This window comes from Suncus etruscus, chromosome 2, assembly GCF_024139225.1.
Source record: "Suncus etruscus isolate mSunEtr1 chromosome 2, mSunEtr1.pri.cur, whole genome shotgun sequence".
NCBI classification, from domain to species: Eukaryota; Metazoa; Chordata; class Mammalia; order Eulipotyphla; family Soricidae; genus Suncus; species Suncus etruscus.
This window is the reverse complement of record NC_064849.1, coordinates 68,320,202-68,343,547: the sequence shown is the minus strand read 5'-3', so window position 1 is coordinate 68,343,547 and position 23,346 is coordinate 68,320,202. Positions and strand designations below refer to the sequence as shown.

The 23,346-nt window shown below is 42.8% G+C and overlaps 1 protein-coding gene across 1 annotated transcript; it reads left to right on the top strand.

Moving 5' to 3' along the window:
• The first annotated feature begins 5,874 nt into the window (after positions 1-5,874).
• LOC126001432 (ribonuclease 7-like) lies at positions 5,875-6,345 on the top strand. The gene has a single exon (XM_049768696.1). It carries the CDS (start codon positions 5,875-5,877, stop codon positions 6,343-6,345), a length of 471 nt encoding a protein of 156 aa, XP_049624653.1.
• The last annotated feature ends 17,001 nt before the right edge of the window (positions 6,346-23,346 follow it).

Here is a 23,346-nt window from a genome sequence, read left to right as displayed (position 1 = left end):
TCTCATTTTTCCTGGATCCTGACCCCCCCAACTCCAGTTTTCCAGTCTCATCTTGCCTCTATCCAGTTTCCCTGATGTTCCTTCTATTTGCATTACTCATCCTTTTCCAAAATACTGTTCTACTTCCTTTTTCTGAGATATTGCCCTATGTACTCATTGAGCTATCAGAATGCTCAAGAATAACAATCTCAGTCTTGCGTATGAAATAATACTACAATAATGTTTCATAACCAGAACTAGTAATATACCTTCAGAACCCTTCTCTCCCTGCAGACGATGTCCCTCACTCCAGGGGGGTTGTTTGCACAGAACCAGGGCAGTACTATGGTATGAGAACCCTCAGCATACTGCTGATCTTCAAACCTGTGCCCCAAACAGGCTTTTCTGGCACCCTCACCCCTAAGTTTAGGTGGTGCTTAGGGGATCATTTTTATTCTCTGCTCTGTTTCTGCCTCAACAGTGTTACTACTGCCTGCATTCCATTCTCTCTCTCTCTCTCTCTCTCTCTCTCTCTCTCTCTCTCTCTCTCTCTCTCTCTCTCTCTCTTTTTGTTTTTTGTTTTTGGGTTACAGCTGGCAGCACTCAGGGGTTACTCCTGGCTCTATGTTCAGTAATCTCTCCTGGCAGGCTCGGGTGACCATCATCCTTCTGCTTGCAAGGCAAAAGCCCTACCTCCATTTTATCTCTCTGGCACCATGCATTCCATTCTCTTGAACTATCTTATGGTCATCTCCTTACATAGACCTCTCCTGTTCTCATCTGGCTACCAGCACTTCGATATGTGTCTTATTTAACACTGTTAGAAATAAGGGCATTTTATTATATTTCATTCTTTTTTCTTTTTTTTTCTTTTTTTTCTTTTTTTGTTTGTTTTTGGGTCACACCCTGCAGTGCTCAGGGGTTACTCCTGTCTCTGTGCTAAGAAATCGCCCCTGGCAGGCACAGGGGACCATATGGGATGCCAGGATTCGAACCACCATCCTTCTGGATGTAAGGCAAATGCCCTATCCCCAGGCTATCTCTCCGGCCCCCTATATTTCATTCTTATTTGGGGAGGGAGAGAACTATACTCAGAGGTGCTCAAGGGCTACTCCAGCAGTGCTCAGGGGACCATTAATGCTAGGGACCACTCCTGAGCTCCTGCCTATATAGCAATATAGCATGAGCTCTAGTCTTTTGGACTAGCTCTCCAGACCATCTTTCTTATTTTTCACACACACCATTTTCCTTTGTTGCTATTGTTGTAATAACCAGATGTTGCACACATGCAACATGGGAACACACATTTGTTTGGAATTTTATCACACCTGACAACTGGGGTCATTCCTTTAGTTGTGGTGTTTGTACACATGCTTGTCAGATATCACTTCTTAGTTGAGTTACACAAGTTACGGTTATAGTGCTAACTGGGGTGGGGTGTGTCTCTGCTGTGCTCACAAAATTTGCTCCCAGAGTTTACACTTCCTGGCCATGGTGCATGCAAATCTTTTTCTTCGTGGTGCTCACTGGGGATCACAACTTTTTTTGCACTAGCCTGTCTGTGTGTGTGGCTAGAAATCTCTTGTAGAAATTCTCTCCAGGAATCACAGACAGCAGAGCTGCCTGAGCTGAGCTGAGCAAATGTGAGACACCTAGAATTTGAACTCATCACCATATGCTTGTACGGCAGATCTGACACTGTGCCATTCTCAGGGCTCCAAGGGAAACAATCCAGCCGAAATGCTTGTTGCTACAAGCAATGAGATTTGGGGGACCTGAGAAGTGATCTAGTTCATAAAGAATTATTACATGCCTTTGTGAGTTGCCTGGCCACACTGAGATACAACAGAACACATGTGCACCAGAGCTGGCATTTTCTGCACTTTCTGGCTATGGTGCTCACACATGTCTTTGGCTATAGAATATGTGGTGCTCTGCATACCTGGCTATGGTACAGCTGGAAGTCACTTGTGCTAGGGACCAAAGACAGAAAAGCTGTCAGGATCATATTTTGTACATGTAAGACACCAGGGATTTGAACTTATGACCATGTGCTTGCAAAGTAGTTGCACCAACCCTATGTCTCTGGTAAAATTATATTTGATGCCACCACACTATGCTGGACATATAGATTTCTTCACATCACATTGAATATATAGCATGTATCTTCTTACACTCAATATCACTTATGTAAAAATTAATGAAATAACTTTAAAAGACTTTATGATGATACTACAGAGGGTAGGGTCCTTGTCTTGCACACAGCCATATTGGGTCAATTTCTGACATCCTATTGGTTCCCCAAGCTCACCAGGAGTAATCTCTGAACAAAATGTCGGAGGCAAACCAAATGTGGTCCAAAAACCAAAACAAATAAATAAGATTAAAGATTTTATTTTGAGAGACTGAAGTATTAGCACAGTGAGTAGGGCATTTGCCTTGCATGTGGCCAACCTGGTTTGATCCCTGATCCCTTGGTTTATCCCATATGGTTCCCCAAACCTGCTAGGAGTAATTTCTGAGTGCAGAGCTAGGAGTAACCCCTGAGCAACACTAGGTGCACCAAAGGAAAAAAAATTTATTTTGAGGGCCAAAGAGAAAATATAATTTCTCTGCACACAGCCAACCAATATTAAAACCCTGGCATCTCAATTAGTCCCCAGAGCACCACCAGAAATGATTTTCAAGTGAATAATTAGTAATAACGCCTGAGCATCTGTCAGTTGTGCCCCCCAAAAAACACAATCAATCAATCAATAAATAGATAAATAAATAAATAAATAAATAAATAATAGATTAAAAATGTATTTGGGGACCAGAGTAATACATAGCATAGCAGCTTGGATGTTTGCTTTGCACATGGCTGACCTGTGTTTGATCATCAATCTCCTATATGGTCTCCTGAGCACTACAAGGAGTAATTCCTGAATGCAGAGTTAGGAGCAAACCCCCTCCTTAGCATTGCCAGGTATGGCCCAAAATAATATATATTATATATATATATATATAATATATATATATATATATTTTGGTTTTTAGGCCACACCCGGTGGTGCTCAGGGGTTACTCCTGGCTGTCTGCTCAGAAATAGCTCCTGGCAGGCACGGGGGGACCATATGGGACACCAGGATTCAAACCAACCACCTTTGGTCCTGGATCGGCTGCTTGCAAGGCAAACATCGCTGTGCTATCACTCCGGGCCCCAAAATAATATTTTTAATCTAAAATTGTTTGACTACTACAACAATTTTTTGTTATCATTGTTGCATCTGTTCTTATTATACTTGAGAATTATTTTAAAATAAAGAAAATATAACCAGAGACTTATTTCCAATGGAATAAACAATTTTATGTATGCCATATTTCAAAATTAATTAAATCAATTTTATGTAGCTATAGTAGTAGGTAAGCAACTATTGTGAATTTTATTTGAAGTTGATAGTTCCTGTATTAGTTTATATTTGTACTCAATTTTAAATATTATGGGTCTTTGAGAATCTCCAGACCCTAGAATAAGATTTGTGTTTAATGGCTAAAACAACCCATAGCTTCAGCAGCTGGGAAGATGTGATAAATGACTAGGATAAAAAAAATGCAATAAAAAACTTTTCTTTTTTTTTTTTTGTTTTTCGGGCCACACCCGTTTGATGCTCAGGGGTTACTCCTGGCTACGCACTCAGAAATTGCCCCTGGCTTGGGGGGACCATATGGGACAAGGGATCGAACCGAGGTCCTTCCTTGGCTAGTGCTTGCAAGGCAGACACCTTACCTCTAGCACCACCTCACCGGCCCCAATAAAAAACTTTTAATGCAATCAAAGGAACCCATTTACCAGGCCTCTCTGTTTGGTGCTGGCCAGTGGCAAAATCAACCAACCCCTGTTTGAGGGTAGGCATGTTTGCAACCTAATTGACACAGAGCTTGCAAAGTCTGTGGTCAGCATGAAATGTTTGGCCAGCCCTTGGTTCCAGCCACTGTCTCCACCCTTTCACTCCAAAGCATTAGAAATTGGGTCTGCACGATTAATAAGTTACTGGAGTAATTATTTCATCTCACCAGGAGAGGGACAGATAGAGATCTGCAAGGGAGAAATACATACATTTGTTCTCTAAGGTCCAAGTCAATGGCTTACTGGAAAACTTTTTCCTGGGTTCAAAGTATGTTTTGTGGGGCCGGAGAGATAGCATGGAGGTAAGGCGTTTGCCTCTCATGCAGAAGGTCAGTGGTTCGAATCGCGGCATCCCATATGGTCCCCTGAGCCTGCCAGGAGCGATTTCTGAGTGTAGAGCCAGGAGTAACCCCTGAGCACTGCCGGGTGTGCCCCACCCCAAAAAAAGTGTCTAGAACTAGAATGATTGCACAGTGGGATAGGGTTTTGCCTTGCACAGAGCCATCTCAGATTCATTTCCTGGAATTCCATATGGTCCTCTGAATGTGCCAGGAGTAAATTCTGAGTAACCCCAGAGTACTTCTGGTATGGTCCAAAATCCAAAAAAAAAAAAAATATATCAGCCAACTTTTAAAAATTCTTTCCAGATATTGTTTTCAGGTGAAGAAGATTCAGTCTGCTGTCCAAAAGAAAGAAAAATAAAGAACATACCTTTTTGCTCAAATTTTATCCTAAATGTTATCAGATGGATTAGAAGAGAATCAATAAAGACAATATTTATGCACCATCCAAAGCCACAGACCACACTTGCCAAGCTCTGCCTCTTATAAGACATGCTTTCTCCTCCCTCTTCATCCAGGCACTAGACCAAAGGGGTGGGTTGGGAGCCCCTTGCCTGGCCCTGAAACTCACTTGGTGGCCTTGGGATGGGTAATTGCTCTTTCAGAAACTCACATTCATTCTTTCATCTGTAAGATATTGATTGAGATGATGTCTAAGGTCTCTTCTTTCTCTGACCTGTTACCATGACAAGACTTTCTCCAATAGGGCAAAATGGCGCCATGGAAAGAGCCCAACTCCCTGTTGAGCTTTGCCAGCTGGAGTGGTGGTTCCTTTCTGGGAGTGTCTGTTTTTCTAGCTTCAGTGAGAAACTGGGCCACAGAACAGAGGAACTAGCTGACTCCACAACCTTAATAATAACTCTTTCAGGAGTGTCTGAGCTAGCTGAGGAAAATAAAATATAGACCCTCGGCATATTTTCCAACAATAGTTTGTCTTTTCTCAGACTTTCAATAAAAGAAACATGGAATGTGGAAAGAACAGGGACTTAGGAAGCCAAGAGGTCTTGACTAAAATTATAATACATTTGATACTGTGCAGTGATGGCAATTTCGTTTATGTTTATCAACTCTGCTTGTCCATTTGTGTATACTATACACATATAGATATAGACATGCATATATACTTAATTACTATATTTACCTCATAAAACCATTCTATAATAAACACTGTTTAAGTACATAAAATGACTCATCATCTGCTGGAACTAAGTTTTAAAATGCCAGTGACCAGGGACTGGAGAAATAGTAGAGAACATAGAGTACTTGCCTCACTTGCACCAAACTGGGTTTGATCCCCTGCACCCCTTGTAGTCCCCCCCAAGCCTGCCAGGAGTGATCCCTGAGTGCAGAGTCAGGAGTAAACCCTGTTCACTGCCAGGTGTGGCAAAAAAAAAAAAAAAAAAAAAAAAAAAAAATATATATATATATATATATATATATATATATATATATACATAAACAGTGAAGGAATTAAACTCCCTTAGGATATATATGTATGTATGTATGCATGTATGTATGTATGTATATACATATACATACATATATATATATATATATATATATATATATATATATATATCAGTGAAAGGCAATCAGGGCTTTCTGCTGTACTGATGTACTCACCCTCCCTCCATCCCTTTATTTTTCTGCACCTCTTATCCAGAGATGGCAGCAACCAGAGCACAATACTGCCCCCTGCTGCTGTTCCTGCTGCTGGCACTGTGGGTGGCCCAGCGCCCTACCAGTGCCAAGCCCAAGAACATGACCTCAGCTCAATGGTTTGAAACCCAGCATGTGCAGCCAAGCCCAAAGAGATGCAGCGTGGCCATGAGTCACATCAACCAGTACACAAAACGCTGCAAGAGCCTCAACACCTTCCTGCATGAATCTTTCTCCAGCGTGACCAGGACCTGTCAAACCCGCAACATAGCCTGCAAGAATGGCCGGGAAAACTGCCACCAGAGCCCAACGCCTGTGTCCTTGACCAGCTGTCAGCTGACCTCGGGAAAGTACCCAGAGTGCAGGTACAAAGAGAAGCAAATGGATGCATCCTTCATCATTGCCTGCGATCCTCCCCAAGCAAAAGATGATCAGAACTACAAGCTGGTTCCTGTACACTTGGATAAAGTCATCTAAGACCAACTGATTGTCACCAACCCCCTGACACACACTCTACTCCTGTTGCTGCTGCTGTTGCATTTCTTCTCTTCACAAATCCTTCCCTTCTTTGCAAATACCACTTCCCACCCACACAGCCAACTCTACATATTCTTAATTCCAGAAGGGATTTTATGAATGCTCAAAGAATGAGGGGTGAGGGAAAGGGGTGGTCCTTCTCTTGGGTTCTACATTGCCACTGACCTGTCTGCTGCCACGTGGTCCTTCAGACACAAAGGACCATGGCAAGGGGGAGTGCAAGTTTGATAGGGGTGATAGTAGACATGGCTTGAGAGATTGTCCTAAAGAAAAAGGATATGAAAGCACAAACGCAATAGAAAATCCCAGGCAGATAGATTCTTGAAGGAAGTTCTGGTTTTCCTGTGTTGCGTAAAGGAATGAATGTGTCTGATTTTGCTGCAATAAAAGATTTTGCTAATCAAGTGTGGTTCCTACCTGAGATAAAAATCTGAAGGCTTAAAAACTGTGATGCATCAGTTTCACCTGCCCTGCCTGGAGGGACATTTTAAGATTGTCTGGGTATGAGGCTGAAGAGATAGTACAGAGAGGGCAGGGAGGGATAGAAAAAAATAAAGAGAGAGATAGAACAGAGGTTAAGGCATTTGCCTTGCATGTGGCTGACTCCAGTTCAATCCTAGCACCATATGGTCCCTCTAACCATCTTCAAATGTGACCTCTGAGCACCACATCAGGAGTAGCCCTGAGATCAACCCAAAAAATTATATATATATATAAAAAAAAAACCTGAGGGATGACATCCCATCTCAGAGGAAAGAGAGGAAGAGCAGACTACACCCCAATAAGTTAGTCAAAAATCAGACCTGACTACTTAAGGTTTTTTTTAGCATAATATCTTTTATTTATTTTATTTGTAATCACCAATGTGACCTAAGTAGTGAGTAGGCCATAGAGTCTAATGTGGACTTATCTGAGACCTGGGTATCTACTTCAGTGACAAGTTAATTCAGGAAGGTATTCAGTCTGAACCAGGGAAGCCTGAATGGGTCTTCTGCTCAAATTTCACCTGAGGCCTCATTAATATAACTTGGAACAAGAACTTCAGACTTCTCAACTGAATTTCCTTTTCTGGGGAATTTCACAGTCTGGAGCTTCAAAGATTCTTGATCTAGTTCTAATTAGTGCTCCTGAACTGAGATGAGGAGCAATAGGGATGCAACCTGCCCCATGACCAGTACTTTCATAAAATAAAAGCAATTACTAAAAAAAATAAAACAGGGGATAGATAACAAGTCAGGGGACCAGAACAATAGTACAACAGGTAGGGTATTTGCCTTGCATGCCTTGAGCCCCACCAGGAAAGACCGCTGAGTTCAGAGCCAGGAGTAAGGTCTGATCATTTCTGCATGTGGCCTACCTCCCAGAAAAATAAAATACAAGTCCAAATTTATGATAATTAGATTCAATCCATATAAAATAACTATTAAAGTACTATAAAAGTATCTCAAAGACCTGGAAATGTGGCTCAGCTATAGCACCTGCTTCACAGTTGTGAAACCATGAACCTTTTCCCCACCACAAAGCCTTGTACAAGGCATCATCCTGAGATCCCTATCTCCACAAGTTGTGGTGTAACAAGCTATAGCTCACCACCACTTGAAGAGGAAGCCTCATGCCCCAATCCCAAGAAATTGGGGAGCACAGGTTTGGAAGCAAACTCTGACAGAAAATAATACACACAGGGTTGAAGAGAATAAAACAGGTTCAGAAAAATTCCACCACAAGCGTTCTGCTCACTAGCAAAAGATATCAGCAGGCAGATTGATTAGTTGTGGAAATTGAAACCAAAAGCTGCTTCTCCCTGAGACCCCAGGTCTTTATTGGGAAGAGAGACAAACCATCCCCCCATAGGTAAAGAACAAGTAGGGAAAGGGACCAATCCAGAGATATTTCCAGTCCATGAGTGACAAGCACAAGCACAAGAATTATTCTGAATAGAGTGAAAACCCTATTACTCCACCAAGTTACACACCAAGTGTGCGAATCTCAGACATCGTAACGAAAAAGGAAAGAAAGGGAAAGCATGGGAAAGGGATAGAGCTCTCTCTCTCTCTAAGAGTTCTCTACAATTTTTATACTTACCTATTATAGAGAAAATACATGTATTCTACATATATAAATATATAAAAGCCAACAAAAGACATGCATCTGCGGGGCTGGTGAGGTGGCACTAGAGGTAAGGTATCTGCCTTGCAAGCGCTAGCCAAGGAAGGACTGAGACTGCGGTTCGATCCCCCGGCGTCCCATATGGTCCCCCCCCCCAAGCCAGGGGCAATTTCTGAGGGCTTAGCCAGGAGTAACCCCTGAGCATCAAATGGGTATGGCCCGAAAAAAAACAAAACCAAAAAAAAGACATGCATCCATATACTTATATGAACACAGAGACACATCCTTACTCACATGGATATAATCAATAGTATGGCAGCCTTCTCCTTTCCTTTAGAATGTGTGTGTGTTTGTGTGTGTGTGTATGTCCAAGACATCACACATGCAAGGCAAACGCTACAACCACTGAGATACAGCCTCATGCCTCTTACCTTGACTGAGTGTGCCTTCTCACATCTCCCTTTCCACATTTAGAAAGAGATTTTTATCAGGGCCCGAGAGATAGCGTGGAGGTAGAGTGTTTGCCTTGATGCAGAAGGATGGTGGTATGGATCCTGGCATCCTATACGGTCTTCAGAGCCTGCCAGGAGCGATTCTGGGTGTAGAGTCAGGAGTAATCCCTGAGCACTGCTGGATGTGACCCAAAAACCGAAAAGAAATAAAGAAATTTTACCCAGAAATCACTTATAAAAGCACCACAGGAACCTCCAGGAGACCCCACAACTAGAATGTGGGTGAATTTCACAACTAAACGAGTGTAACCCCCAGGAAGCAGGGATTCAAGCAAAGCAACTGAAGAAAGAGGCATGACCACTGGTGAGCACCAAGGCTAAGTATTTGGAAACCACCACCTGATATGCCACAATGCTACAGAGCACTGCAATTAAAAGTAGCACCTCACCCCCACCCCCATCATTACAGTAGCAAGAGGGGAGAGAGGAGGAAAAAAAATGAATAAATGAATGATTACATGAATGATGAACGGACAGAGATTTTCCTACAAATTCGAGATTAGGCTAAGGAAAGAATGATGGTGAAATTTGAAGTGACAGAAAACAGAACACCCAGGAATGTCAATTCCCAGAGCCTTTATTACCATCTAGGAAATAAAAGGCAAAGAGCTTCCTGCTATCCACCACACTGCTCCAAATAACTCCTCAAAGCATCCAGACAGCCCCACCAGCTCTGCCCATCACTGTCACCATTTTGTCCACTCCTATGTTTATAACCAAGACAAGTAAACTTGATGTAAGAGGAAAACATTCTTCAATGCTCCTCTCTTCTCCCCCATTGCTATGGACAGCTCCATTTCCTGTCTTTGCACTTTAAATGATAGTGTACCTCAGGGACCTATTCCTTTTTTTAAATTAATATTTTAATTTAAACAACTTGATTACAAATATGATTGTAGTTGGGTTTCAGTCATGTGAGAACACACCCTTCACCAGTGCGACATTTCCACCACCAATTTACCAGATCTCCCTCCTTCCCACCCCACCCCCACCTGTACTCAAGACAGGCTTTCTACTTCCCTCATTCATTCGCATTGTTATGATAGTTCTCAGTGTAGTTATTTCTCTAACTGCAGTCATCACTCAAGAGACCTATTCTTAACTCCCTTTCCTACTACATTCTCGTCAGTGACTTGAGAAGTTTTTGTGACTTCAACTGCCACTTATCAGCTCACAATAGCTGCTATTCTCCTGTCCCAATTTCCCAAGCTGCAGACACACAGGCCCATCTACCTATAGTGATTGTCCCCTCTGTCCACAGTCATCATAAACTCAAACCCTCTGTCTCTTTTTGGTTTCTGTAAGTATTGGTTAGGGGAAATGGCATACATTATCATTCAAGGTCCCAATCTAAGAAATACCTATGGCAACTCATTCTTTTCTGTTTAGTTGTGTTTGTTTGTTTGCTTTCACAGCAAAACAATGTCACACACTATCCTAAAATGACACAAAAGATGCTGGGGTTGGGGCCAAAGAGATAACATGGAGGTAGGGCATTTGCCTTGCATGCAGAAGGATGGTGGTTCGAATCCCGGCACCCCATATGGTCCCCCAAGCCTGCCAGGAGCAATTTCTTTTCTTTTTTCTTGGTTTTTTGTTTTGTTTTTGGGTCACACCTGGCAGGGCTCAGGGGGTACTCCTGGCTCTAAGCTCAGAAATCGCCCCTGGCAGGATCAGGGGACCATATGGGATGCCAGGATTAGAACCACCATCCTTCTACAAGCAGGGCAAACGCCCTACCTTCATGCTATCTCTCTGGCCCAGGCGCGATTTCTGAGCGTAGAGCCAGAAGTAACCCCTAAGCGCTACCAGGTGTGACCCAAAAAACAAACAATATATATACATATACATACATATATATACACATATATACATATACATACATATATATGCTGGGGTTCTTTTCTCCAAATTTCCTTGGGTTCCTAACATGTACTCTACACATGTTATGGCTTTGGAGGAGCTGTGATTTGAGGCTTGTGGTGGTGACAGTGGTGGTAATGGTTTGGCTTTGGTTTTGATTTTGGGCTTCTCCAGGGGTGCTGAGGGTGCTGAGGGTTACCAGAAGTTCATGTGGTGCCAGAAGTGGAATCCAGAGCCCTGTGTGAGCCAGGCCTGGGCTTCAGTCCTTTAAGCTCTCTCCAGATGTTTAGTCAAACACATCTAAGTTTTTGAAGTCAGATTTTACTATCCAACTAAGAGAGCAAGAGAACGTACTGTCTTTGAAACATTCTAAGCCATAATAAAGCATATAATGAAGTAAACAGATTCCATTATATTTTCTGCCAAGTCCCCTAGGATTTCATTCATCCTAAAGTATGCTCTCTGTTAAATGTTAAATGTCCTGTTACATTACAAGTTTCTTTGTGAATAACATTAGATATATAACCAGATTCCGACAAAAAAAAAAAAAAAAAAAAAGGAGAAATTCAAACATTGAATATCTGTAAGAGTTGTGGTCCTAAGTTCTGGAGTGTTTGCAAGAATTCAGCAGAGAGTGGATCTTTAAATAGATTCATAATATCCAAACAAGTGGTGTGGCAACCTGGGTAGGAATTTTTGACTTCCGTGAGTAGGATAAAGAAATAGATGGAGTGTAACTTGAAACTATGGCACATGGACTGTGAAATTGGTTCATTCAGAGATTAATGACACAGTAACCATTAACAGGATTCAGTTGGGAAGTTGGGGCCTAAGAGTAGCTTCCAAACTGAGGTGTCAAAATATCTGCTTGCTATGCCTTTGGCTCATTGAATATGTTAAAAAAAAATTAAAATATACTCTCAAAAAACAATTTATTTTAATTCCAGAAATTTTAAATTTATGATAGAAACCTTTAAGAAAATCAGACATGTACTAATAATGTCTATAGTAAAAAATTTGTGCATGGGGCTGGAGCATTGGGTAGGGCATTTGCCTGGCATGTAGCCAGCCTAGGTTCAAAACCCAGCACCCTGAGCCTGCAGGAGCTATTTCTGAGTGCAGAGCCACAAATAACCCCTGAGCACAACTGGGTGTGGCTCCCCCCAAAATTAATTCGTGCATATTTGGTATTTTTATATTTGCATCCTTAAGAAAATTTAGCTTTGTACTGCTACTCAATTGGCCTGACTTTTTAGTTTTTGGTTTTTGGGTCACAACTGGCTGTACTCAAAACGAATTACTGGTTCTGTGTTCAAGTTCTCTTCTGCAGTGCTTGGAGAAAGAGTATGCAAACTGGGATTCCAACCTAGGTCAGAAGCATACAAAACAAGTTTCTTATTCTTTGTGCTATTTCTTCTGCTCTATAGTCCTACATTTTTTTTTTTTTTTTTTGGTTTTTGGGCCACAACCGTTTGACGCTCAGGGATTACTCCTGGCTATGTGCTCAGAAATCGCCCCTGGCTTGGGGGGACCATATGGGACACCGGGGGATCGAACCGCGGTCCATCCTACACTAGCGCTTGCAAGGCAGACACCTTACCTTTAGCGCCACCTTCCCGGCCCCAGTCCTACATTTTTTTTTTTTTTTTTTTTTTTGGTTTTTGGGCCACACCCTCTGACGCTCAGGGTTTACTCCTGGCTATGCGCTCAGAAGTTGCTCCTGGCTTCTTGGGGGACCATATGGGACGCCGGGGGAATCGAACCGCGGTCCGTCCTAGGCTAGCGCAGGCAAGGCAGGCACCTTACCTCCAGCGCCACCGCCCGGCCCCAGTCCTACATTTTTTAATTTAAAATATGTGATCAGTTAAGACATGTGACTTAAAATAGAACTTTTTTTTTTTAATTAGTTTGGTGGGGCTGGAGCAATACCACAGCAGTAGGGCGTTTGCCTTGCATGAAGCCAATCTGGTTTGATCCCGGCATCCCATACAGTCTTCCTAGCCAGGAGAAATTTCTGAGTGCATAGCCAGGAGTAACTCCTGAGAGGCACCGGGTGTGGCCAAAAAAATAGTTAGTTTTGCAAGACTGGAGAAATAGTACAGTGGGTAGGACACTTGCCTTACACACAGCCAACCCAGGTTCATTCCCCAACACCCTATATATTCCCTTATTAGGACTAGTAGTGATCCCTGAACCAGAGAAAGAGTAATCCTTGAGCACAGCTAGGTGTGACTGGTGAAGAGGAGTTTGCATTTTATGGTTGAAACCCAATGAAGAACATGTTTGTAACCATGGTGCCTAAATAAAGAAATTATTTTTAAATTAAATAAGTACTCCATAAAAGAATAAAATTCAGAAACTAACTCAGAGACTATGGTTGAGTCTCTGTCTTCAATAGGGACTTTTCCTCCTGGCCAAGCTTGGAGTTCTAAAACTATAATTTCACTAAGTTGACTTGAGGGGAAAAAAAAAAAAACAGATTGTTAAGCAACTGGTTCCTGTACTGAATCAGGCTGCTTGCCTAGAAGTGTGGGTAAACACACTTGTTCATGGTAGGGAGGTGAAGTTATGTTCGTGGAATTATAAGTGCTATATTCTACCAGTTATAAATTCTATGGTGACCAAAATTCTTCAGTTGAAATGAAATACAAATATCTTAGATTAAAAAGGGGAAATTAAAAAAGACAATATAATTTCTTGGCATCAATCACTAAAGAACCGGGTTTAACTTGAGATTATTTGGCACAGCATAGAGAGAGGAAATGTGGTAAGAGGTCTCAAGAATAGGTGGACTATACACAGACACCTGGAAGTAGACGGTGAGCACAGAAAAAAAGGTCAAGGAACTGAAGACCAATTTATCCTTGGCTGCTTGGCAGTTTAGAAGTTTGGGGGGCAGGCATGGGGAGGATATATGACTTCATGCTACTTTAATTCCCAGATTGCCTGTCCCGGGAGACACTTCTGGATGTCTGCCAATGAGGGCTCAGGCTGCCACTGGTACACCTGGCATGCGTTGTGCCCTATAAAATGTTTAATAAAATTTGTTTTCAGATTTAAGGAATGAGGCTAGGAAAATACAATGATCACAAAAATCTGTAAGGCTTATAAAACAATTTCTTTTTTTGTTTTTGTTTTTGGGCCACGCCCGTTTGACGCTCAGGGGTTACTCCTGGCTATGCGCTCAGAAATCGTTCCTGGCTTGGGGGGACCATATGGGACGCGGGGGGGGGGGCGGGGATCGAACCGGTCCGTCCTACGCTAGCGCTTGCAAGGCAGACACCTTACCTCTAGCGCCACCTTCCCGGTCCCATAAAACAATTTCTTTTAAAACTCAGTATGCTTAACATTTTCCAGAGCAAGAAGGGATTTATTTACCTATGAAGATAGCCCACATCATTTCCTGGCAGGTTTAAATATGGAATCATCCCTACATAGAACCTAATCTACTTCTCTGTAATGGTAGCAATTCACAAACAACTTCCCACTTTAGACCCCTCAATAAATCTTGTCCCTCATTATACACAACTTTTTTTTGGGGGGGGTGGGGGGTTGGGTCACATCCGGCAACGCTCAGGAGTTACTCCTGGCTCTACGCTCAGAAATTGCTCCTGGCAGGCTGAGGAGACCCTATGGAATGCCGGGATTTGAACCACCATTCTTCTGCATGCGAACCAAGTGCCTTACCTCCATGCTATCTCTCCAGCCCTTATATACACAACTTTTAAAATAATCTCTTTTTTTGTTGTTTTTTTTTTGGAGGGGGGTGTCACACCCAGCAGTGCTCAGGGATTACTCCTGGCTCTGAGCTCAGAAATCGTTCCTGGCAAGCTCAGGGGACCATACAGGATACTGGAATTCAAACCACCGTCCTTCTGCATGAAAGGCAAACACCCTACTTCCATGCTATCTCTCTGGCCCTTTAACTTTTTTGGGGGGCAGAGGGTTTGGGCCACACCCATTTGATGCTCAGGGGTTATTCCTGGCTAAGGGCTCAGAAATTGCCCCTGGCTTGGGGGACCATATGGGACACCGGGGGATCAAACCGTGGTCCTTCCTTGGCTAGCGCTTGCAAGACAGACACCTTACCTCTAGCACCACCTCACCGGCCCCAGCCCCTCAACTTTTAAAATAATCTTAGAGAGTTTCATGACCCTTGCCCTCCAAATATTACTTCATGAGGCAACAAGAGCTAGCAGATGTCTCCCACTGTTTTATTTATTTTATTTTATTTTATTTTTTTGGGGCCACACCAGGCAGTGCTCAGGGGTTACTCCTGGCTATCTGCTCAGAAATAGCCCCTGGCAGGCATGAGGGACCATATGGGACTCCGGGATTTGAACCTATGACCTTCTGCATGAAAGGCAAATGCCTTACCTCCATGCTATCTCTCCAGCCCCTATTTATTTTATTTATTTATTAGGTTTTTTGGGTCACACCTGGTGGTGCTCAGGGGTTATTACTGGCTCTGCGCTCAGAAATTGCTCCTGGCAGGCTCAGGGGACCATATGGGATACTGGGAATTAAACCCGGGTCTGATCCAGGTCAGCTGCACGCAAGGCAAATGCCCAACTGCTATGTTACCACTCCAGTCCCCACTGTTTTATTTCAATAATTCCACTTGCAATATATGCTAGATGGAAAGAACTCAAAATAGGAAGGAGTTAATTTGTGCAAATCTGTTTATACTATTTATGTATAAGAAGTGTTAGAAAACTACAAATTCCTCCAAATTTAATATGACTACACAAATAATAGATCAATTGGTGTTTCAACTGAAGATGAATATACAACAATTATATTGATGTATAGAAATGTGTATAAGCAATGCTTTGTGAAGAAAACAAAAGTTAAACTGCAGGAGAGATAAGTTCAGTGGACTGAAGTGCATGCTGGATTCAATCCCTGGCACCACATAAGGTCCCCTGAGCACCGTTAGGAGTGACCTCTGAGAATCATTGGGTGTAATCCAAAAAACTATCCAAACAAACAAACAAAAAACCTGTGTTTTCTAATGGAAAACTACATAGAAGAAATGATGACATCTTGTAGTTCACTTAAATTTGAATGAAAATGAAGGGCAATATGTTCAGCAGAAGTCAGAGAGAGAACAAGTAAAGGATAAGATGATCTATTTATGGTCTATAGAGACACTAACCAAGAGAATAAACAATATAGAATGATGACAAACCCTTGGTCTTAGATGATAAAACTGTTGTTATTAAGCAGAGAGGGGAGTTTGAGATGGGAGGAAAAAGCAGGCTAGAAATTATACAAGTACAATGGTGGAGATATTGGCAGCAATTTAGCACATCAAAATCACAAACTTCTGCAACCATTCTACTTAAACTACAATAAAAAATAAATTTGATAATCTTTTTTTTAATAGGGATACAGAGGAGCCAGAGTGATAGTACAGCAGCATCAGGTACAGAACTCAGTTTGTAGACAGGCAACTCAGGTTTAATCTACTGTACTACACATACTCCTAAGCACCACCCAAATGATCCTTGATGGGGCCGGAGAGATAACATAGCAGTGCCTTGTACGCAGCCTATCCAAAGAGATGGTGGTTCGAGGCCTGGCATCCCATGTGGTTTCCTCTTGCCTACCAGGAGTGATTTTTTTTTTCTTTTTGGGTCACACCCAGTGACACTCGGGGGTTCCTCTGGCTATGCACTCAGAAATATCAGGAGCAATTTCTGAGCACAGAGCCAGAAGTAACCCCTGATTGTCATCATGTGTGACCCAAAACAAACAAACAACAACAAAAATAAAATAATGATCCTTGAGTACAGAACAAGGGGGTTCCCAGATAGATGATGCAGTTTTTTAAGGCAATTGCCATGTATGTGAATGACGTCAAATTTTCAGTACCATCTGATTCCTAAACATCACTAGAAGCAAATCTTGAGCACAGCTCTAGGAGTAACTTCCAAGCACTGCCATATGTGACCCAAAATCACCCTAAAATAAAGAAAAGACAAAAACTGTTGTCAAAAAAGTAACAACTATGAAAGAGTCTCTAGGTTTGCATATTAATGAAGTATATAAATAAATTTGGAGCCTTTCAAGAATTCCATCCCCAAACCAGGCTTTCTCCAGTCTCTCAGTCCAGTGAACCAACATCTGATCCAGATGTTACATGTTTGGTTTTCAGCTCTGTCCTATGTATCTCCCACTTGCAAATATCAACCAATAAAGAACTTGTGAGAGTTAAGTTGAGGAATAAAAGAAAGTTAACGAGCAGACTTCAGAGACCAAAGAAATAGTACAGTTGGGTAAGGCCTTTAATAGAGCCAACCAGGGTTCACTTCCCTGCATCACATATGGTCCACAGAACACTGACAGGAGTGATTTCTGAGCACATAGCCAATACCTAAGTATACTTGTGTACTCCTGAGTATGGCCTAAAAGCAAAGCATGGTGGTTGTTCCCAATAGTACTACTTGAGCTTGGCCCACAATGTTTGAAGAGCCTTCAGGGAGGATGCTGGTCATAATCTGAGTTACTTCCCTGGTACCTCTGCAGAGTTCTACTCTCTGTCCTCACCTAGAGGAGTAGCAGCTTTCAGGCTTAGTTAAATACTATCTAGCACACAGTACTAGGGAAGGGTGGAAGGGGTTGTGATGAGTGTCTGCTGGAGGCAAGAAATAAACAAACAAACACATGTTCAGGACCCTGGGAGATAGTTCATCAGTCACTGACACCACCTTACAAGTTTGCTCCTCACCCTCCTGTGTTATTGCTTGAACTCCATTTGATTCCTACATCTCTCCTGCTATGCCTAGCAGTTCTGTAGTCTATGATCCAGGCAGCACAGACCATTCCTGGCTGCACCACACACAAGCAGGGGAGCACTGCAATGCAGAAGCTTGACCCTGGCAACCAAATTATGTTCAAGCATCAGAACTAGGAAGTTCAACCCCTGGACAGCATGTGTGAGCACACATCAATTCATAAACATACATACACACATAATCCACAACCAGAAATAACTAAAACTTGCTTAAACTAAGAAAGTGGAACTACTGGCTGAGTGTATTACCACGACAGCCAGATATGTCATATCTGCAGCAAGTACCACAAGTAAATAATATGGGAGCACAGCACCTAGACATATGCAAACCCTTTCCTCACTTCCCAAATTATCTCATTGCGACAATAAAGGGAAGGAATGGAGAGAGCACCAAAATGTTTCAAATGGAGGCAAATAATGTAAAGAAAACTGATTTTTTTTGTTTTTTGTTTGTTTGTTTTTTGGCTTTTGGGTCACACCCGACAGCGCTCAGGGGTTACTCCTAGCTCTATGCTCAGAAATCACTCCTACCTTACCTCCATGCTATCTCTCTGGCCCCAGAAAACAGTGATTTTTATAACATTATTAGACTAGACAATAGCTGAAAGAGCCTTCTGAACCAAGAGTCAGAAGAAACATTTCAGAATGCAACCTTCTCATTAGGCCTGGAGGATGAGAGCCAATCACTAGATGAATAAAGTGAGGCCTCCTGGGCAGAAGGGAAAAGGAGAAGAATTCAAACTAGGAAGTGGCAAAGCACATGGGAAGACTTGAAAAAAAGGGCCACAAAAGCTAAGAGTCAGGAGTGACTTCCACATGAGAGGAGCAAGAAGAGAGAAGGCTGGAGAGAAGGTGGAGAGATGACACAAAAAGGGAGACCCTGGGTTCCCATTTGGGATAGTTCTCAAGTACTGTAGGGGACCCCTCATCAATACAGGACATTGCCCATAACCAAACAAAAATGGGACATCATTAGAGGGGTTTGAGGTAGTCTACGTTTTTAAAAATAAGTTTCCTTTTGTTTTTGCTTTTTTTGGGAAGGGGTTCACCCAGTAGTATTCAAGCCTACTCCTAGCAAGTTGTTTGGTGGTCTATATAATAGCAGCCATCTGCAGAGAGCCATGTGGTGCTAGGAATAGAACTGGGCCTCCTGCATGCAAAGCATATGCACTAGCTCTTTGAGCCATCTCCACAGCTGGCAGGGATTTTTAGTCTAATCACTCTGGCTAAAATGCAAAAGAATGAAAAAAAAAGGCAAAAGAATGATTTATTGAAATGTAACAATAGAGCTTGTACACCAGAATGAAAAATAACGCAAAAGAATGCTGGGGTGTGTAGACTTTGACTTAAGGGTTCAGAGATGATAATTTTTGTTGATTTTTAATTAGATTTCAGTTTTTCTAATTACTGAGAAATACGTATATAGCTGACCTCATATTACTACAAAATTAAATTTTACATTTTGATCACCAATTAGAGAAATTACTTTCATGAACAGATGTATCTGCACTAAGATAAAGCCAAGCTTTGCTGACATTAGTGTATTATTTAGGCATCAGTAATCCTGCCCTTATTATATGCTCATTGAATGGTAGCATGACCCCAAGAAAAGGGTAATTACAAGCAGTAAAAGTTTTAAGAAATAATAGCATTAAAATAAAGCCAAAACCAATGAAGAAATTAAATACAATATACATATAGAATAATCAGATACATATGCTAAGCAGATTTCTTACACTAAAATAACAAAGGTTGGGGGCCGGGCGGTGGCGCTGGAGGTAAGGTGCCTGCCTTGCCTGCGCTAGCCTAGGACGGACCGCGGTTCGATTCCCCCGGCGTCCCATATGGTCCCCCAAGAAGCCAGGAGCAACTTCTGAGCGCATAGCCAGGAGTAACCCCTGAGCGTCACAGGGTGTGGCCCAAAAACCAAAAAAAAAATAAAAAAATAAAAAAATAAATAAATAAAATAACAAAGGTTTACACACTTACACACATAGCTTCATGTGAAATACAGGTACTACAAGAACATGTTCTCTCAAGTCTGTCCCACTGTCTCTAAATTTGCGCCCTGTGGACCCTTGTTAACTCTCCTCACTTTGAAGCAACAGACAAATAGCCTTAGTCACTGCTCCACTACAAATCTACAAATGGACAAATAATGAACAGCCAAAATTCCCAGTCTTATGTAGATTGGTAATAACAGCTCTTGGTTTACATGAGCCAGTAATCCCTTGTAAGACACAGATGTTTCTTCTGCCTTTTCACATTACAATGCCACTACTTCCCCCACTAGAGACCCATAGATACTGGAAAGATCCCAAACACTACGGGTATAGCCCAAACCCCTATCCCTAATCTACTCCCCAAAATTAAAAATATTTTAAATAGAACCAGAGCTGAAGAGAGTACAGCAGGTAAGTCACTTGCTTTGTTCTCAGCTAACTTGGGTTTGGTCCCTGTCACTCACTACATATGGTTCCAAATCTCACCAGAAATAATCTCTGAGTGCAAAGAAATCTCTGAGCACATCCAGGTGTGATCCAAAATGAGAGGAAGGAAGGAAAAGGCCAGAGCCAATAGTACAGCAGATAAGGCTTTGCTGACCTGGATTCAATGTCCAGCATCCCATATGTTCTCCCACCCCCGGCCCTCCAGTAGTGATTCCTGAGTGCAGAGCCAGGAGTAACCCCTGAGCACCACCAGGTGTGCCCCCCCCAAAAAAAAGAAGGAAAGAAGGAAAGATAATGTGTGCTAGAATTGTAGCTCATTGATAGAACACTTATATTACTGAAACCTCGAGTCAATTCCCATCACCCCAGATGAGAGTGATGAGTGTATTCCCCAAATAAAACAAGAACCAAATAAATAAATATAAACCAAATAAAATAAATAAATAAAATGAATATAAACCAAATAAAACAAGAACCATCCCGTATGGTCCCCCCAAGCCTGCCAGGAACGATTTCTGAGCACGGAGCCAAGAGTAACCCGAGCCAGGTGGGACCCCAAAACAAAACAAAACAAAAAGAAGCCAAACTCTTGGTATCTCATGGTTTATCTCATGGTGATTCCATTTTACAACATATTTTTATAAAGAAGTTAGGATTTCTAGAACACACTAGGAAGAAATGGATTTATTTTGTGATCCACAGAAACATAACAGTCACGTTTAAAAGCTTTCAATGCTGGTAACTAGAAAATTAAGTTAATTTTTTTAAATATGATGGTTATGTGGTCAGATGCTTCTTACATAGTCTTAGCAGTATAGATTAAAACCTTAAGTTATTGGTTGAGAGATCCAGGAAATAGGGAACAAAGTGATAGTATAGTAGGTAAGATTTTTGTGTTGCATGCAGCCGAGGTTGGATCCCCTATAACACATATGACCCTTCCTTTTTTTTTCCTTTTTTTTATTGGGGGCCACACCTAGCGGCACTCAGGAGTTACTCCTGGCTCTGCTCAGAAATCGCTCTGATGCCGGGATTTGAACCAACATAGGTCCTGATCAGCCGATTGCAAGATAAACGCCCTACAGCTGTGCTATCTCTTCGGCCCCACATATGGCCCTTCCAAGCCCTGCCAGGAGTGACCCCTGAGCACAGCGCCAGGAATAAGTTCTAAGCACCACACCTGTGGTTCCTCCAAAATAAGGGGTCCAGGAGATGATGCAAGTCACTTGCCATGTTAACTTGAAATCTAGAGTTTGATTTCTAGTGTCATTCCATGAGCCAATTTTGAAAGTTCTGCTGATTTTATCTAGTATTTATTCCTGATGCTGCAAGTGATTCTGAGACATCACAGCCAGATGTGTGTAAGCACCAAACTAAGAGTACAACTACGGGGCTGGAGAGATAGCATGGAGGTAAGATGTTTGCCTTGCATGCAAAAGGATGGTGGTTCAAATCCCGGCATCCCATGTGATCCCCTGAACTTGCCAGGAGTGATTTCTGAGCTCATAGCCAGGAGTAAACCCTGAGCACTGCTGGGTGTGACCCAAAAACCAAAGAAAAAACAGAGTACAACTACATATGTAAACACCACTGGTGAGCATTGACACCAGAACTGTATGAGAGCCACAGCTTAACAAATGTGACCCTCTTCAAGCTAGTGTATGAGAAACCTATGTTCAAATGCTCAGCACCACAACCACATGAGCATTTGACCACCCCCACCCAGTCATGGAAACATCAAATGGAAGAAAGAGTAGGGGATTTTAAACTGATGAGAACTGGGGCCGAAGAGATAGCACAGCAGTAGGGCATTTGCCTTGCACACAGCTGACCCAGGACAGACCTTGGTTCTATTCCCGGCACCCCATATGGTTCCCAGAGTCTGCCAGGAGTGATTTCTGAGCACAGAGTCAGGACTAGTCCCTGAGTGCTGCTGGGTGTGACCCAAAACAAAGCAAAACAAAACAAAGGATGAGAGCTAAATGAGAACTTTGTGGAGATGTAAACCTGGTCTATTCCCAGCTATTAAACCCTCCATTATGATCTTCACTCCTCATGTCTCTCCAAACATACACATTAAAATACATTTTATTCACTATTTCTCTCGGCATTTTTTGAGAAAGTGGTATTTAATCACAATTATATATGTCATCTTAATAAAATAAGCATTTTCAATTTAGAACAAATTAAAACAGTTCCTGGAAAGGAACTGGTCAGAGACCCTGCATCTGAACTCCCTTATCTACAAGCCTTTCCATAGGGTTTGGGGAGAAGGAATGAGCCATTCCCCCCCCCCCATCTCATCAACTCCCAGAATTTTATACGGCATGCATTTCCTAACTGTGAGAACCTTGTCACATTGCCCCCCCCCCCCATTTATTTGCCTCTCTCTCCTTAATGGTAGGCCTGGAAAGGATAGTGCCAACACCAGGAATAGCCAGGTTTGAAAGTAGCAAAGACTGCTCATCAATGCCTTCCCACCGCCCTCTTTGAGAGTGTGCGGGCCACGGGACAGCAGTACAAAGTGGACACCAGGGGGTAGCATCCTCGCACAGTCCCCGGCTCCCCCGAACTAATCTCAGGCGAGTCCAGGCCCCACACCCCATATACAGAAGAAAAATATCCAGTTCCATGCTTCTGGCTTTGTTGTTTGGAAGATGGTCCCTGCAGTTGTCGGTCGCCCTTGGTTAAATTTTGACTATGGAACAAAGCGATCTTGCTGCTCCTCCTACCCTCCAAGTCTAACATTCTCTCCTCCCTTCTCCAGGTTCTTTGGAGGGGCCCAAGGTGGAGATGAGGTTTCCAAGAAAGTAAGAGAAGAACCCATCATCTGAGCCCTCCCCTCCTTTGTCCAAATCCTCTCCCCTCGCTGCCCCCAAAGGCAGGGGCTGCACCCGCCGCTCGCCGGATGGACATTCCCCCCAAAGTCACATCCTCGCTTGCAGCGGCCTGTCCCTTCGCGACCCTCTTTGGACCCTCTTTGCGCACACATTTGGGTGCACATCCCCGAACCTCAGTGCAACCCCAAGCCCCGCTGCCGCTAAGCTTCTCCCGGGCCTGCTGGGACACCCACACCCGGCCCTCACTTCCCAGCCAGAGCGTTGGAGGAGGGGCAGACCAGAACTTTCCAAACTTGGGAGAAGAACCCTGCTTTGTCTACAACGCCCGCAAGCAAGAAGAGAGGGCCGGTCTCCAGGCCCCGCATCCCGGC

Bases quoted from the DNA above. Each gene is read 5' to 3' on its own strand.
- LOC126001432 (XM_049768696.1), top strand. From the start codon at position 5,875: ATGGCAGCAACCAGAGCACAATACTGCCCCCTGCTGCTGTTCCTGCTG.